Raw genomic sequence first — 17,533 nt, forward strand, 5'->3', positions numbered from 1 at the left:
CGGAGTCATTCAAATTAGCCAGTCCTAAACGGTTTCATCTGCCCTGCCCTGCCTTGCCTTGCCCATGGAAACTGCGATCCCATGGCCTTGATTTTGCCCTCCTTTCTGCTTCCTGACTGACATTGGTGACTTCCCCTGTGCCCCTATGTGGTCTGCAGTGACCCTGCCTCTGAGACCTGGGAGTATAATAGCCCTTTGCCTTCCAAGCTCCAGTCTTATTTCCTCCCAGCCTAGTGGGAGGCCAACTCAACAGCACAGATGGGGCTCTTTTATACTGAGCTGGAGAGATATGCAGAGATCATCTCATTCTATCTCCTTGGAAGGAGAAATGACCAGTCTGATACAGCATAGCAATTCCCCCCAAGGTGAAGTTCAGCATTAAAGTCTCCCAACTTCTAGTCAAAGGCCTTCCCCTCCTCACAGCAAGTAGGAGCATGAATGTCCCGCTCAGGTGGGTTTTCTGGAGGTGTTGAGCTGTCCAAGCACTGTCATTTGAATGGACAGGGAAGAAGGAGTGTGGTAAAGGGGTAAAAGGAGGAAAGAAGTTCATCTGAATTCATATGAGGACTCACAGGTAGAGAAAAGGAGGGAACCACAGGCGGGAAGGTGTCCTAAATTGTCTGCCACATCATCAGGATGTAAATATTTAGCCCAGTTCCCTATGGAAATAGAGGTTGTAAAACCCTTCTGCCTGTGCCCATCTCCCTTTTGTAGCCCAGGACCTGGTAAGTCAGCTACCAGACCTGGTGGAAGACGGGCAGAGGCCCTGGTAGGAGGGGTGTGACCCAGATTCTAGACTCTCCTAGATACTAAACTCTCTTAGATTCTCTCCTCCTGTGACACTTAGGAGGAAAGGAGAATCTGTTCCCCAAAGCTGGTCACTCATTCCATTACCTGCTTAGAGCCAGACTTCGTTCAGGCTTCAGGCCTGTGTCCCCCTGAGCTCATCTACACAGCTCATTTTGCTATTGGAGTCCAACATGAAAGTAACCTGTGTTTGCGTGGATCTGAAAAGAAGGGCTACATCTCAGGTAGAGTAGAAGCAAGGAGGGTGAACCATAGAAGGGGCTGGAAACTCACAGCACCGATAATCTGAGCAATTAAGGTAGCTGGGAATAAAAGCTGTCACCTTACCTGCTTCACCTTCTTTCCCCTCAGAAAGTTATCAGAACAGCTCACCATTCCCAAAGCCTTGAAACAATACATGAACTGGGAAGCAGAGGCCAAGTTTCTATGCCCGCCCTGGACTTTATCTGTTTCCTTCCCTAAACTGAGGATTCAGAATCACAGCCCTAAATGTGTGGGACACTAGACCCTGTTTAGGGCCTTGTTCATGCCTGCATAGTAAATATACCCTAAAACAGCCAGGCCCCCACATTTCTCCTTCCTAGTAGGCACCCTCACCTCCACAGACCTCTCCCACCTAACCAAGCTCCGGGAGCTCTCAGGGTCCATCTCTGAGCAGCACATCAGCCCTGACTGGCCATCCTCATGTATTATCACCTTGCCCCCTTCAGCCTTCAGACCTCTTCCTGTCTCGTACCCTCAAACCTGGGGCCAGCTGGTCTGGGATCAGTAAAAAACATCTATTCTCTATTAATGCCTCCCCTACATTGTTCAAAGCCATCTCGACAGCCTCTAGGGATGTGGAAGAGTCTCACAGACTCAACCAAGGCCTCACCAAGGTTTTGGAACTAAAGTAAAATGAGAGAGAAAAGAATTCCCCCAGGATTTTTTTTTTATTTGAGTTATTTTAAGACACATCGGCTACATCTGAATACCCACACATATATCTCGACCTGACCCAATCAAAGACACCAACTCCCATGTGGCAACTAGTCTATTACCAACCCCAAGAGCCCAGCCCTTCCTGAGTTACCAGGAAGCTGCAGTCAGATGACAAGGCCTTTGTGGGGAAGAGGCTGAAATCGTCTCCATGACCACAGGAGAAGGCTGCCCTGATTGGGGTGTCCAGAGGGAGGGGCTCCCAGAGGGCTATTGCATGGTTGGGGGCAGGGGGGAAGGGGGGACAAAAGGGCCCATTATCTGCTGAATGCGTTGGAGAACTTCTCTGGTGGTAGTGGAGAAATGTTCTGTGAAAAAAAGCAGTTTTTTGTTTTGGAGATCACTTTATAGTCCTCCAGAGACTTCCCCAGGTCCTCTCCTTCAGCCTTTGTTGAGAACTCCCACTGGGTACTTAGGTTTGGGTACTGGGTACGTAGAGCACCCAGTGACCTAGGTTGAGCTAAGAAAATACTAATTCTGCCTTGGAAGCTTAGAGCTGCAGACAGCCTGGCTGGAACTCAGGGGGGCCAGCTGATTTGTCCTGAGGAGCAGGGACATCAGCTCAGAACTCTTGTCAGAAGGTGGAGGGTGGGGTGGCATCTGTGGGAAAATGCTTTTAAGAAGAGTGGCTTTTGCTGGGGAAGAGAATTTTCCACAAATCCCCCTGTCACCCTCCTGGCAATATCCCAGTCCCCAGATCTCACAAATACTTTTCTAAGAACATCACATCCACACCCTGACTCCAGGGCTAGCCCCTCCAGTCTCTGTTCTTCAAGACTTCCAGAAAAAAAAGAAAATACACTGCCCTTGGCTTCTCCCAGCCACACTGCCTCAGGGCCATATGTCCCTGCCCCAGGAAGCTTCGCTTTTATATATTTCCCAATCTCTCCCTTTTCTGGTGTCTTAAATTAGACAGCAATGAGTAATTACAGCTCCTGACTGCCCATTTCTGCCAAGGCTTGACATTAAATGCACATCACATGTTATAAATTGCTGACGAAGTTTATTGTGCAGACACCAAGACCACAGCACTTTAGATGCAAAGCCAACAAGGCGGGCTATATACACAGAAACATGTTTCCCTGGGGGGCAGGCCCACGAGAAAGACGCAGGCTTTGAGATGGAGCTCTCAACAGAGTAGTCCTCAGGAGGAGGACCACCAGAGGGGCAATGCAAGGAGGGGCCAGGCAGGGGGGCATGGCTGGAAGTACAAGCCTGGGCGATGCAGCTTCTTCCGGGGGGGGGGGGGGGGGGGGGGCAGGGGGCAGAGGGTGTCACTGGCTCCAATCAACTGGTTCGGAGAGAAGATATTTCAAAAACCTATGTGAGCAACCCTTTCCTCCAAAATGTCATCAGGGGTGGAGGACAAGGTTTGATTTGCTGCCAATGGGATGTACAGAGACAGGCTTCTACATTCTAAAGCAGCAGAATCGACAGTAGGACTCCATCTTTATCTAAAAGAGAAGGTCACGCTGGAACTGTAACCTTCACCTGAGCCAGAACCACCCTTTTCAGAGCCGGAGCCCCCTCTGGAGCCGCCTCCAGAGCCATAGCCCCCTCCAGAGCTAGATCCGCCTCTGGAGCCCCCTCCAGAGCCATAGCCCCCTCCAGAGCTGGATCCGCCTCTGGAGCCCCCTCCAGAGCCATAGCCCCCTCCAATGCCCCCTCGGGAGCTTGATCCTCTGCCTCCAGAGCTGTAACTGCCACTTCCAGAGCTGTATCCTCCTCCTCTAGAACCGGATCCTCTGCCTCCAGAGCCAAAGCCGGCCTTAGATGTCATGCTCGAAGACACGGTGCTGCTTGTCACAGCTGTGGGGAGAGATGGCATCCCCGTGGAGAGTCTGAATGCCTCAGCATCCTCCCGACACACCACCCACAGGGCAGGAACACCCCCACTACTTACACACAGTCACGTTGCTACTGAGGTCTCCAGACATCCTGTCGGAAAGAGAGAAAATAGCTTATGGCAGAGCCCTTGGGTTCTGGGTGGCTCAGTCCATGAAGCGTCCGACTTCGGCTCAGGTCATGATCTCATGGTTCGTGAGTTCGAGCCCCGTGTCGGGCTCTGTGCTAACAGCTCGGAGACTGGAGCCCGCTTCTGATTCTGTGTCTCCGTCTCTCTCTGCCTCTCCCTCACTCACGCTCTGTGTGTGTGTGTGTGTGTGCGTGTGTGTGTGTGTGTCTCAAAAATAAATATTAAAAAAGAATTTTTTTAAAGAAAGCAAATTCCCTTCTGATTTGCAACCCGTGTTTGTATTTAAATCCATCTGAGGGAGTCCGCTATTCTGAATCCCAACCACGCTAGAAATTTTGAAACAAGGCTGCACTGTGAACATTCAACTGGGAAAGAACTGTAACCCTGTACAGACTCCCTATTCTCCCCTCCTGCCCCGCCCTCCTCTGCTTCGTCTGAAATCTGTCCCACTTCTTCTTGCAGGGCATGGCCTGAAAGACGAGTCCAGAGCAACACCCTGAGCAAAGCGGCTCCTTCCCCATCATACTGGCTTGCTGCTGGCCTGGGGTAGCTTGTCCCCTTCCAGCTGCTTCAGCCAAATAAAGCCACTGGGGATGCTGGTGACACTGACAGAGGGCTCAGACAGCGTCGTCAAACAGAGGAAGAAAAGTTCCCTTTGGCGGGTTAGCAAAGGGTTCAGTCTGTCACTCCAGAAATCTGCAAAGAACCAGGTCTGGCACCTGCTGCAGGGGAGCTGTCAGCCAGTCAGCATGGTCCAACACGTGATCCCCCTGTTCTGGGTCGCAAGGTGGAGGCAGACAAGGCCATCCACCCAGCAGACCCATAAACCAATGTCTCGTACTCTCTAGGACCAACGTGATTTCACAGCATTTTAGTTTCTCTTTCAGAAAAGACCAAGATTAATGTACTGCTTAATCTACTTTGATTTAATTTCACTTAACTGGGTGTAATTTAATCTGACTTGTTAGTCATGCCATATTGATAAATCTACAACTGTACGTTAATGCTTTGGGTCCTGAATGGCTGCTTGGGGAATGTGGTGACATCAGCTCTCACCTGTCAGAGGTCCTGCTCCACCCCTGCTTTCCCTGCCTTTGCCTCCAGCCCCGGTTCTAGGAGAGAGGGCAGGGTGGACCACGTGACCCTCCTGCTTCCCAAGTGTCCCCACCTGCACTCCTCGCCCTCCAGCAGCTTGCGGTAGGTGGCGATCTCCACGTCCAGGGCCAGCTTCACATTCATCAGCTCCTGGTAGTCCTTCAGCAGCCGGGCCAGGTCCTCCTTGGCCTGCTGCAGGGCGTCCTCAAGGTCAGAGAGCTTGCCCTGAGCATCTTTGAGGGCATGCTCTCCTTTCTGCTCCGCATCCGCAATGGCTTCTTGCACACTCTTACACTGGGAGAGAAGGAGAAAAGGTTTCTGTTAGTCTGGAGAGCTGAGTCTGCCTGGCAGAGGGGGAGGGGAGCAGATGTGTTTAGGGTGTGAGAAGCCAGACTCACTGGCCCCGGAAGTGTTGGGTCCCCCTGGAGTTGATGCAAGTCGCAAACAAGGATGCTGAGACTTGCTGCCATCTCTGGGGCATTGCCTTCCAGCTGCCTCTGACTGGACCCTGATGCGTTGCCCATAATGACCCTTACCTCACAGCACAGGGCCAGAGGCACTGTCCCGGTCTATAGTCGCAAATGAAAACATCCCATGTGGACAACTTCACAGAACCCCTGCTGCCTCTGGAGTCCATTCTCTGCCCCACATTATCTCTCCCAAGCCACCGTCCATCCCCCAGCCAGCTTCCTGCCGCGGCTGCTGCCCCACCACCGCACCGCCACTGGTGTTTCAGGACAGTGCCAAGCATGGAGGGCAGGCTCTGTCTGCCACCCCCACCCCCCTGCCACCGGCCAGATGACTTCTTGCCTTATTTATTATCACTCCCTTCCGCTCATGGAAGCAATCCAAAAGGTAGCACAATTCTTTCCCTGCACTAATCCTCACTTTGGAATGTCTCTTATACCACCGTAAAAATTGTGATAAGCCTTAAATTTTGTTACACTCAAGGTGGTTGGGATCGACATATGCTAGATTCGAATTCCTCAGTTTCTCCTCTCTCTCACACACACGCAGTCGCACACACTCACCCATACACAACCTCCCACCCACCCGAGCCTCACTTGACCCCCAGAGCCACACAGCCTTGGGTGTCACGCCCACCTGCTTCTTCACATGGGCGATCTCCCCTTGCAGCCTCTGGATCATGCGGTTCAGCTCACTGATCTCCATCTTGACCTCCTTCAGGCTGTCTCCGTGTTTCCCTGCAGTAATCTGGAGCTCCTCGTACTGTACGGGAAGAAGGCAGTGGCAGCGTGGAGGAAGCTTGGCCCAAGCCAAGGTAAGTCTGATGCATGCTGGGTCAACCAAGCTGCATTTGTGGGAGGTGGGGGACCGTCTCACGTCCCCTCAAGGACTTGGTGCCATTGTCAGTTGAGGGCAGTTGAGGCACTATGGACACTTGCTTGGGAATGATGCCCAACTTCCATTAGACAAAAGCACCAGTAATCTCATGGGACACGTTCCGGCCGGGGTGAAGCCCAGCTTGTTAGACAGAGCTGAGGCTCTCTGTGCTCTCCTTGCACTTGCCTTGCTGTGGTACAGGGCCTCGGCCTCTGCCTTGCTCTTCTGGGCGATCTCCTCATACTGGGCACGGACCTCGGAGATGATGCTGTCCAGGTCCAGGCTGCGGTTGTTGTCCATGGACAAGACAACGCTGGTGTCGGTGATACTCTGCTGCATCTGGGACAGCTCCTGCAACACACGGGGAGGTCTGGCCATGGCTTCCCTGCCCATAGCCAAAGTCAGTGAGGAGACATTCCCCTCCCCGGTGTTGAGGACATATGGGTTCTCAGACTAAGCTGGGTGGGATACACTGGGTGGGATTAAAGCAAACATAAACACCAATCCCAGGCTTCTGCCGAGGGTGTCCAGAGAATTATGGGAGTCGGCATTTGTGAGCCTCCTAGTTTATAGCTTTCATCACTTACGCAATTTTGATAAGTTTGATGCCCCCAGAAGGAAGCCTGTGGATGATAAATGTCTTAAATTTTACTTCCTGTTTCAGAAGATATGTGTGCACCTGGGCAGGGAGGGAAGGTCTGCTGCATTTTGATCTCTGAAGTACATTAGACGTAGGGATGGGGACAGGATAGATCTCTTCCTAAGGGGAGCTGGACACTTGAGGAATGGAGTGAGAGAAGTTGTTCTCTGTTTCCTGAGCCTTACTTCTTGTGACATCAAAGGAGAAAGCTCCTCTCTTCCGAGGCCTACATCACCGAAACCTCCTTAGTGGCTTGCAATGATGGCAGGTTGAAGTCAGCCAGTCCACAGACCCCACTCATCCCACCTTTTCACAAATTGGGAAGGGCTTCCTTGGTGGGAAGGGTGGGAAGCCAGGGTGTCTCCAGGAGCAGCCTCCTTACCGCATCAAAAAGGAATTTCATGAACTCAAGCTCCTGATTCAGCACATCTGTCTTGGCCTGCAGCTCCACCTTGGTCATGTAGACATTGTCCACGTCCTGCAGAAAATGTGAGGGGCCTCTGGTGAGACTCATGCACTGCTCAGTGTGCAGGCCCCACTCCCTCTCTCTGACCCTCTCTTCTACCCAGTCCCTGCTAACTGTTCTCCCACATCCCCAGGCACCTCAGGTGAGTCTTGTCTCCACGGGAGCTCATTTGTTCTCCAGCCTGTCTGCTTGGACCCAGCGGGCTTCCGAAGCCCCCTCATTCCCACCCAGCCATGACATGCTCTGGCTCACCTTTTTAAGTGTCACAAAATCATTCTCAGCAGCTGTGCGCTTGTTGATTTCATCCTCGTACCTGTGGGGACCCGGGGATACAGCTGTTAGATTAGTTCCAGCTTGTTTACTTTTTTCTTTCTTTTTTCCAACTGGACCCACCCTGAATTCTCCATTCTCTGAGAATATTAAACACTCTTTTAACGATCTAATTTGTAACTATGATGTCCCAAATAAGGGTGCTCTTCTACAAATTAACTTGCAAACATGGGGGAAAAGCCACGATCTCTAAAGCCCTACACGTCTTCCTCACAAATGATCGACACGTGAATCGACCCCACAAATGCAGTGGGGAGAGGCATGGCCTCCTGGGGGGTGACTGGACAGCTATGATCAATATTGATCTCCATTCGCTGTTTGCCACCTACTTCTTCTTAAAATCCTCAACAAGATCCTGTATGTTGTTCAGCTCTGAATCTTGTGATGTTCTCTCTGCAGACAGCGTATCCACATATTTCTTCAGTTTGGCAATGTACATTTGAAAGATGGGCTCCAGGTTGGTGGTGCGGGTGCTGACGTCTATTTGCTGTAGCAGCTCCCATTTGGTCTGCAGTACCTGGTTCTGCTGCTCCAGGAACCGCACCTACAGGGTGACCAGAAGGAGAGCACATGAGCTCTGGATCACCCTTCCCCCCCAGCGGGCCACACTTGCCGGAGTCCGTTCTGATCCTGCTTTGGGACTTAGAGAAGTCTCCACAGCTTTGTGCTCACTAGCCGGATGCTGGATCCGGCTTGAGCTCCCTGCCTCCACACTTGGAAGGTTCTACAGACTCCTAATGTTATAGCTGGCACTTTCCATGCAGAGAACTCTTTTTCCTACTTCACCGCCCACTGTTTTGTTTGTGGCTGCTCCCAAGACTCCAGGCCATTTCCCTCTCCCATCCTAGTTGAATTTCCAGCAAAAGTCCCATAAGGTCCTGGGCAAACCAAAAATAGGCATCCCCTGGCACTGATCCTAAAGGTGCTGAGTGTGAGAGCACCGGAGGGCAGGGCTCCTCGCTCTGATTTTTACAAGCCTCATAAATTTCTTAGGCAAGTTCATCTGCCTTGAAATAGGGCAAAACCCTGTAATGCTCAAAAGTGACACCAATAAAGACTTTCTGGGTCACAAAACTGAGAATGCTTCTCTTAAAGGCAGGAATCTCTTTCATCCCCAAACAGATGTTTCGGGTGCAGCTTCCCAGAACATAATGGACTAATAGCTTTCCGGGAAGGAAAGACTATCTCAGAAGACATCTTACCAATTCCTTCCAAAATCGGCTGGCACGTGGCCTGAACTTCTCAGTCCATTTTACTTGCCTCTATCAGTGTTTCCACGATTTTCAGAATTTTCCATAAATATTACTTATTTGGGCTGAAGCCATAAAGCCAAAGATGTAAATAATTCCTAACTGCAGACTGTCTCAGAAGATGTGGCCCATGAAGCCAGCACGTCGCCCATTTGGGAAATACACCAGGCTAGTTTGACTACACCAATGGCTCCTGGAAGAAATGAATCTGTGCCATTGGCTCATCAGGTAGAAGTGGAAGTAGGGCATCCTGAGCATCAAGAGAGAGCCAGCTTCTCATGACTCACCTTGTCAATGAAAGAGGCAAATTTGTTGTTGAGAGTTTTGATCTGCTCCCGCTCCCGAGACTTCACATTCTGGATCTCTGGGTCAACTTTCACGTTGAGAGGCTGCAGGAGGCTCTGGTTGACAGAGACTTCGTGGATGCCTCCACCAGGGAATCCTCCAGGCCCCATGCCACCAGGACCCCCAAAACCTCCAAAGCCACCGCCACCTCCAAAGCGGCCGCCGCCGAAGCCGCCTCCACCGAAACCGCCGCCTCCAAAGCCGCCGCCTCCAAAGCCGCTGCCTCCACCAAAGCCACTGCCGCCACCAAAGCCGCTGCCGCCTCCAAAGCCACCTCCTCTGCCACCAAATCCACCACCAGAGCCGAAGCTTCCACCTCCTCCAGCCACACTAATGGAGATGCTCTTGGTGCCTCCAAGACCAACAAGGCTCCGACTGCCAAAGCCGCCTCCACCGAAGCCCCCTCCGCCACCGCCATGGCGGCTCAAGCAGGAGAAGCTAGTGGCCGATCTCCGGCTCCCACCGGAGACCACGGCTGAGCCACTGCTGAAGCCCCGGAATCTTCCTCCACCTCCTCCTCCTCTTCGAGATTTGCACGAGATCTGACAACTCATGATGCCTTAGCCCAGTGAGGGAAAGTGAAGGTTCCCAGACGAGTTAAGGCTAAAGACTCCGCTCTGCTACTGGGAGACTGTCAGGGCCCCCTTTTATACCTGCCAATGAGGTATTGATGTGCATGGGCGTGGGCAGACTGATGCACGGGTTTGGTCTGCCTGGAAGCTACGCCTGGTTACTGATTATCAAGCTAATAGCCATTAAAAATCTACTAATTAGCTCCATCCCAAAACTTGCTTCGACTGCAAACTTCTCCTGTTTATCTGGGCATCTGTCATGCAATTCGATTTTTGTGAAATCATCAAAAGAGGAGATCAGGATGTGGGTTTCTCAATCTGAAAAGAGACCTTCTGCAGAATGCTGTTCCCTGCTCTGGACCAACCCAAGGGAGGGCAAATGCCACTGGGCCTGTGCAGGCTTGCCACCCAGTGAGGCTGATGAAAGAGGTGACAGATTTAGAGACTGAAGGGGCCCCTCAATAGCAGCCTTCGAGTCCTCGCTTTTCCCTCTGCTCCAGGAAGAGTTTCAACCAGTGCTTTTGTAGAGTACAAATGTAACACGAAGAAGTATACATACTCTCATAGAAAGAAGTCAGCCAAGGGTGTGTCAAAAGAGTTGTTGTTTTGACTCTTTCCCATGCCATACCAGGAATGCACAATAGCCAGTCATTGAGGAGAGGACAATTTTCTTTCCTGTAACCAGAAGTCCTCATGGGCATCAACTCTGTCATCTTTAGACATGAAAACCCAGAAGTTGAGGGGCTTATGGAAAGTGTCTCTTTTCCTGGGTCTGACTCTGGGCACCCAACAAAAGGTTGCAATCAAAAGCCTTGCATAACTCCAAGGTCCAAGTGTATTTTGATTTAACCAGTCAGTGATCACATATCGTCAGGTGATTCTGCTAACCGGTCAGGAAGTCCAACTCCACAATGAGCACCAGGGACGGATGAATATCAGAAAACCCATCGAGCCACCAAATGCACAGAGCATCCACTCCAAAACTCAATCATAGTCCTTCCTTGGCGTGTGTGGCCGGGCACTGTGAGTACTGGAATCGAACGTCCATCTGGGTTTGAGTCCCAGTTTGTGATTTCCTGGCTCTGTGACTTTGAATTAAATGTTGAGGCTCTGTACTCTTAGCTAGAAAATGGAGAATTCACCCCAAGTGTTTTGAAGATTATGACAGGACACAAGGTATTCACTATTGTTTTGTATGAAGCAAAGGTATCTCCTCTTATCTTGTGCTAAGACGATGCATTCCACATAAGCCCCATGAGTCACAGAACTAGGATTTCCCAGGTCCCAACATAAGTTTTGAGTTTAAGTCTCAGTTTCATTGTATTTTAGTTAAGTAACGCTGGATGATTCATAATCCTCAAGCCTCAGTTTCCTCATTTATAAAGAGAACTATTTGTCCGTTGTAAAAACAGAACAGGTCACATACACATGTGCTAAACACAGTTCCTAGTTAATAGCAGAAACTCCAGAAATGTTATTTCCTTTCTCACATCCCCTCCACCCAAATCTCTAATCCTGTGTCTTCACTACACTGCCACAGTGGGAAATGAGAGTGAGGAACAGGGAACCAGCTCTTCATGATACTTGATGTGCAGTAAGAGAACGCTGAAGGAAGCAAACCTATGTGTCTCCTTGATTTTTTCCCCCCAATCTGGTTTATATAATCATAATCATGCAAATAAATCATAAAGCTAAAAGCTTTGGAGAGAGCCCCAATCCAAAGTCAAATGTGTCATTATCTATGGGTATCTGAGCAACGCCCTAGTTGGCCATTACTCCACCATGACCGTGCCCAGGCCACGCCAGCTTCAGGAGCAGCTTGGTCCGTCTGTGAAGGAAAGGGATGAACATTTATGGAGCATCTGCTATGCCCCAGGCTGGTGCCGGGCACACAATCTGCATGATTCACCTCTCTTTGGTTCTGCTTTCACATCGAATCTCCCTTCCGATTCTCTCCACTGGGCCCCTTCCCTTTCTAGACTCATTTTGCCAGTTTCTGAAAGGCAAGTCGAAGAAGGAGAGTCATCCTCTTCTCTTGAGATGGGGAGGGTAGAATTAATGCAACTTAGATGTTATATAACATTTTATTTCCATATCTTTACCTTTTACATAATCTCCATGTGCTCAAATATTATGTAACATTTTATTTCCATATTTTTAAACTTTACCTCAACATGCTCATCCAGACAACATGTTCTGCATTTTTTAAGGGAATGAAATGGGACTTCAGACTAGTTCTGGCTGTGATTTTGCTGCTGACCTCCACTGTGGTCCTCAATTTCTTCACCTATAAAACGGGAACATTGGGGCACTTAGGTGGCTTGTCAGTTAGGCATCTGACTCCTGATTTTGGCTCAGGTCATGATCTCATGGTTCATGAGTTTGAACTCCGTGATGGGCTCCACACTGTCAGTGAGTCATACCTGCTTGGGATTCTCTCTCTCCCTCCCTCTCTCTCTCTTTCTCTCTCTCTCTCTCCCCTTCCCCTGCTTGTACACACATGAGTGCTTTCTCTCTCTAAATAAATAAATAAATAAATAAATAAATAAATAAATAAACATTAAAAAAATAAAATGGGAACATTTACCCTGGATCCCCACTGTCCCATAAGGATATTAACCTGTTGGTGTCATGAGTCTCTGATAACAGAACAGGGATCCTATAGGACAAAATCCTTCTTTCAACAAGCTGCTGGCAAGCCCAGACCCCTAAATGCTTTTCCTCATCAGGTTTCAAAAGCATCTAGGCTGGCCAGTGGAGAAGAAAAGCAAACCCCAGTGTTATGTGAACTGTTCAGCCAGCGAGACATACATATGGATGCTGACGTCAGATTCTCCTGGTAGAAATGAATCCCCCAGCCCCATACTCCCTTGGCAGCCTGTGTACCTCCCTCACAGCCTATTGTGGTCCTCTTGTGTTGTAATGAGCCATGTCCCTGGACTCCTGCAGGGCAGAGCCAGGCTCACATTCATCTTTACCCCATACCCCCAACCCCTCACTCAGAGAACAAGCCTAGGACCCAAAAATCATTTTAGGGTTTGGGATATGGAACTGCCAGTCTTCCCTGACATGGGAATGTGATGCTAGCAGTGTTTGAGCCTTCACTGCCTCCCATGCACCTGTTCCCTAAAGATCCCACCTGGACCTTGTCTCAGGTTTCTGACTCCATCAGGGAGGGGCTTCCCTCCAGAGGCCAGACAGGTTAGTCTCCCCTTCCAAGGACTCAAAGCATCCCTGAACCAAGCTGCTGAAACCAAGTGTTTGGATTTCAAAAACAAAAACAAAACAAACAAACATCAAACCCTCCTCTTCCAGCCCCTGCCGCTGAGTTCAGGGTGCTCTAGGGGCTAACAGCCGTACAGAGACCAATAACATCGAAAAGTTCAGGAACCCCACAGGCCAGAAACAAGCCGTCTACAGGCCAGCCTGCAGCCGAGACCTCTTAGAGGAGCGGATGCCTCATCCTGGTCCCCTTACTGGCTGCTAAGCCAGGCACACTCCATCAGAGTGCCTAGACGCTGCTCCAGAGAGCTCTCTGGTGGCTCCCGGGGCCAAGGGAAGGTGGGACAGGAGACTTCCAGGCTCCCAACAGGAGCCACCTGCTCAGTATCTCCCCTGGGGCACTTCATTGTCAATGATTATCTTAACACTCCTCACTCAGTCTCTAGTCCCAGGGTCGTCCATTGCAGCCCAGGAGCCCACCTTTCTTACCTGATGTGTCTTGTTTTTTGTTTTTTGACTCCTTTTTTTTTTTTTTTCACTGAGAACCCTACAGCTATTGATTTTAAGGTGTCCTGGCCAAACTGGTTGTAATTGAGAAGCAGGGCTGGTGACCATCCAGGCATTCACAACACTCTGCTGTGTGGACTCCATTTGGAATGTGGAGTCTCTGGAACATACTATGTAACCGGCGTATCAGGAGATCGGGGTGTGCCCACTGCTCAGAAACAGCACAGACCCCAGAAACAGAAGAGGGACAAGGGCAGGAACACTGCCCAGGACACAGCAGGGCCTCGACACATACTGGTTGAACCAACGAAGCAATCCAGCAATCAAGCAATGAAGCCTCCAACACCGTGCCTGACACACAGCAGACACTCAACAAGTCACTTCCTTTCTCACTGCTGCAGCCACAGATGTCACATGGAGTTCTAATTTCCTAAGTGGGAATTTTCTTTTCTTTTCTTTTTTTTTTTTTTTTTTTTTTTTAATTTTTTTTTTCAACGTTTTTTTTTTTTATTTATTTTTGGGACAGAGAGAGACAGAGCATGAACGGGGGAGGGGCAGAGAGAGAGGGAGACACAGAATCGGAAACAGGCTCCAGGCTCCGAGCCATCAGCCCAGAGCCTGACGCGGGGCTCGAACTCACAGACCGCGAGATCGTGACCTGGCTGAAGTCGGACGCTTAACCGACTGCGCCACCCAGGCGCCCTCTTTTCTTTTTTTAAAATTTTTTAATGTTTATTTATTTTTTAGAGAGAGCGCGCAAGCAGAGGAGGGGCAGAGAGAGAGGGAGACACAGAAGCAGGCTCCAGGCTCTGAGCTGTCAGCACAGAGCCGGATTCGGGACTCAAAGTCACGAACCGTGAGATCATAACCTGAGCCGAAGTTGGACGCTCAGCCAACTGAGCCACCCAGGCACCCTGGGAATTTTCTAATTCCAGTAGATCTGCGACAGTGGGAAGCTACACATTCCTGCTGTGTTCTCCATGGGGTCGGTCCACAGCTGAATGAACTCGGTCTGTCATGGCTCCTACAACCCACTGGGGCAGGGACCTGAGTGCTTCCATGTGGTCTAGTTAACGATATCACTCCGACATTTCTGCCTCCATGTTCTCACCTGCAACACGCCTTCACTCACACAGAGAGAGCTGAAAATGGGTCTTTGTGGAAAGTTCTTGCCCTTCCCAGCCTCATCCCTTCCTCATTCCAGTCTGTTTCCCAGACCAAGTTTTCCTCTCACACTGGCACCAATATTCTAACCCTTGCCCATTGACCATAAAGCCACCCCAACATGGAAAGACAAGACAGCCATCACAGATATTCATCCCATCTTGGTAGTGATTTCAGAAAAATGGGGGTGTCATAATTATACCACTCAAGCCTTCCTCACAGATCAAAGATGCCTCCAGGGTTCCCCAGATTTAATGCTGCCTCTTTCTTCCCCTACCCCTCACTCTTGGGGTGTCTTCCGGCTAATTCTGTATTACACTGCTATCATTCACAGCTATCAGTCACCCTCAGTGCCTCTACCTGGGCACTTGCCATTTCTTCAGCAGTGCCTCTGTGCCAAGTTTTCAGCCCACACCTTTCCTTCCATCCTCAGCAGCCCCCCCACCCTTTCCCATCATTTAAATCTGCCCCCCATGTGACCTCTTTTATTTCTTTCAAGGCTTCCTGTGTTGGGCTGCCTGGGGATAATGGTAAGAGGAGGCAGGTGAAGAAACATGCCCCCCCAAAAAAGGAGAGAGACAGGAGTGCCTTGGTGGCTCAGTTGGTTAAGCATCTGACTTCAGCTCAGGTCATGATCTCACAGTCCGTGGGTTCGCGCCCCACATCGGGCTCTGTGCTATCAGTTCAGAGCTTGGAGCCTGCTTTGGATTCTGTGTCTCCCTCTCTCTCTGCCCCTCCCCCATTCATGCTCTCTGTCTCTCAAAAAAACGAATAAGTGTTTAAAAAAAATTTTTTAAGGAGAGAGAGAAAAGCATGAAAACAAATGGAATCGTAGAAGACCAAACAAATCTCCTCTCATTTCAAGAGATTCCCACTCCTTGTTGTAGCAACAAAGCTCTTTAAGATGCCTTCAGACCTGTGGCTCAGGGATGCCTCAGTTGGGAGGAATAGCCAAAGGGCTTGATTCTGGATAACATGCTAGCCACAGGAATTTTTATTAAGAAAAAAGGATAATTGTTCAAAATTTTCAGGCCAGCTTTTTTTTTTCCCACGTCAAAAATCATGGGCCTTTCAAACTCTTCTTTATTTTTTTTAATGTTTTATTTATTTCTGAGAGAGAGAGAGAGAGAGCGCACGCGCACATGTGCAAGTTGGGTAGGGACAGAGAGAGAGGGAGACACAGAATGCAAAGCAGGCTCCAGACTCTGAGCTACGGGGCTCAAACCCATGAACCAGGAGATCATGACCTGAGCCAAAGTCAGATGCTTAACCGACTGAGCCACCCAGGTGTCCCTCAAACTCTTCTTTAAAAACCTTTTAAACCTTGGGGTGCCTGGGTGGTTCAGTCAGTTGAGCTTCTGATTCAGTCTCAGGGTCTTGAGTTCGGGGCCCTCATTAGACTCTGCACTAGGTGTGAAGCCTACTTAAAAAAAAAAAACTTTTAAACTTTAAAGAAAAAGCAAATGAAATCACTGCTAATTAAACAGTGAATGTTTAATAGGACTAGTGCCATCATTCTGGATGCATTACATTCATGACATGAATTATAATTTTATGAGCTAGAGGCACTCTCCATAGCGTGTCAGATATCCAAAGTCAGTGTATTTGTTTCTATTTAGCAGTACTTTTATAAAGGAAGATTTGTGATAAACTGAGAAAAGTATGGTTAGTTGTAAAGGTCGAGTCCCCCTGCCAGAAAGTAACTGTGTGACCTTGGCTTGTCACCCCTCTTGTCAGGCTTAGCTTTCCTGTGGACTAAGGTGCTTGGAAACCAACAGAAATGGGAAGAACATTGGAAGTGGAGTCAGAGGATCTACATCCTCTTTGCAGCCCTGTGACCAACTGACTCTAGAACCTAGGGGCAGCCCTCCGCCTTTCTGAGCCTTGGTTTTCTCATCTGCAAAATGGAGGCATTGAAAACCAGTCCCAGAAGAATCACTTCAGTTCAGAAGTCAGCTTGTGCTTTGAGCGGACATGAAGAAGTAATGCCCTGGGAGAGGAAGCAGACCCTGGAAGAACCTGGAGAGCAAAACGTGCAGACCCAGACCCCGATTTTGTTTATTTTCTCCCTGAAAATAAAGAAATGTCAGGAGGGAAGGGGGGGAAATGGCAGCAGCAAGGCAGACAGAGGGAAACCGTAGAGGAAGGAGAAGGTCAGACAAGTGTGGTTTCAGCTGAGGGAGAGCTTGGCCAGTGGGCAGGAACTGAGATGCCCCTGCAGGCTTGGGCAGCTAGGATCTGAGAGGCACGATTTCATTACATCTTGGGTACCCAGCCATAAGCTCCTCCAAAGCTTGTATCTCTGTTTTTCAAAGATGCCTAGAAATAGAGTTGATAATAAATAGTTGTCTCCTAGAACTTTGTTATTTTTTAAGTTTATTTATTTTTGAGAAAAAGAGAGAACGAGCAGGGGAGGGGCAGAGAGAGAGAGGGAGAGAGAGAGAATCCCAAGCAGGCTCCACACTGTCAGTGGGGAGCCCATGGCGGGGCTCAAACTCACAAACCCTGGGATCATGACCTGCGCCAAAATCAAGAGTCGGACGCTCAACACCTTGAGCCACCCAGGAGCCCCAATAATTGTCTCTTTGAAATAGCGTTTCTCCAGACGCTGACCACAGCAGCTAAAACCCAGGTCTGCTGCTTCTCCATTCATCTCCACTCTTGGGCCTCACAGTTCACTAGCACCACTGGGAGCAACAGAGAACTTTGCCTCTTGCTTCTGGGGCTCCACATTAGCCAGTCAGAAACATTTTAAGTAACGCCTATCTGGCCAGGATTTGGAGCCCCTGGGATGTGAAGTCTCCAGACTCTCTCCCCTCCCTAGGGTGGAAATAACTT

General features: G+C 49.7%; 1 protein-coding gene across 1 annotated transcript; it reads right to left on the minus strand.

Moving 5' to 3' along the window:
* Positions 1-2,789: 2,789 nt before the first annotated feature.
* On the minus strand, positions 2,790-10,035 carry KRT2 (keratin 2). The gene is made up of 9 exons (XM_060657522.3): positions 9,173-10,035; positions 7,965-8,179; positions 7,558-7,618; positions 7,222-7,317; positions 6,386-6,550; positions 5,960-6,085; positions 4,929-5,149; positions 3,689-3,723; positions 2,790-3,594 (listed from the first exon to the last, which is right to left on the minus strand). Exons 1-9 carry the CDS (start codon positions 9,782-9,784, stop codon positions 3,236-3,238), a joined length of 1,890 nt encoding a protein of 629 aa, XP_060513505.1. The 5' UTR covers positions 9,785-10,035; the 3' UTR covers positions 2,790-3,235.
* Positions 10,036-17,533: the final 7,498 nt, after the last annotated feature.

Source organism: Panthera onca, chromosome B4, assembly GCF_046562875.1.
Source record: "Panthera onca isolate mPanOnc1 chromosome B4, mPanOnc1 haplotype 2, whole genome shotgun sequence".
NCBI lineage: Eukaryota > Metazoa > Chordata > Mammalia > Carnivora > Felidae > Panthera > Panthera onca.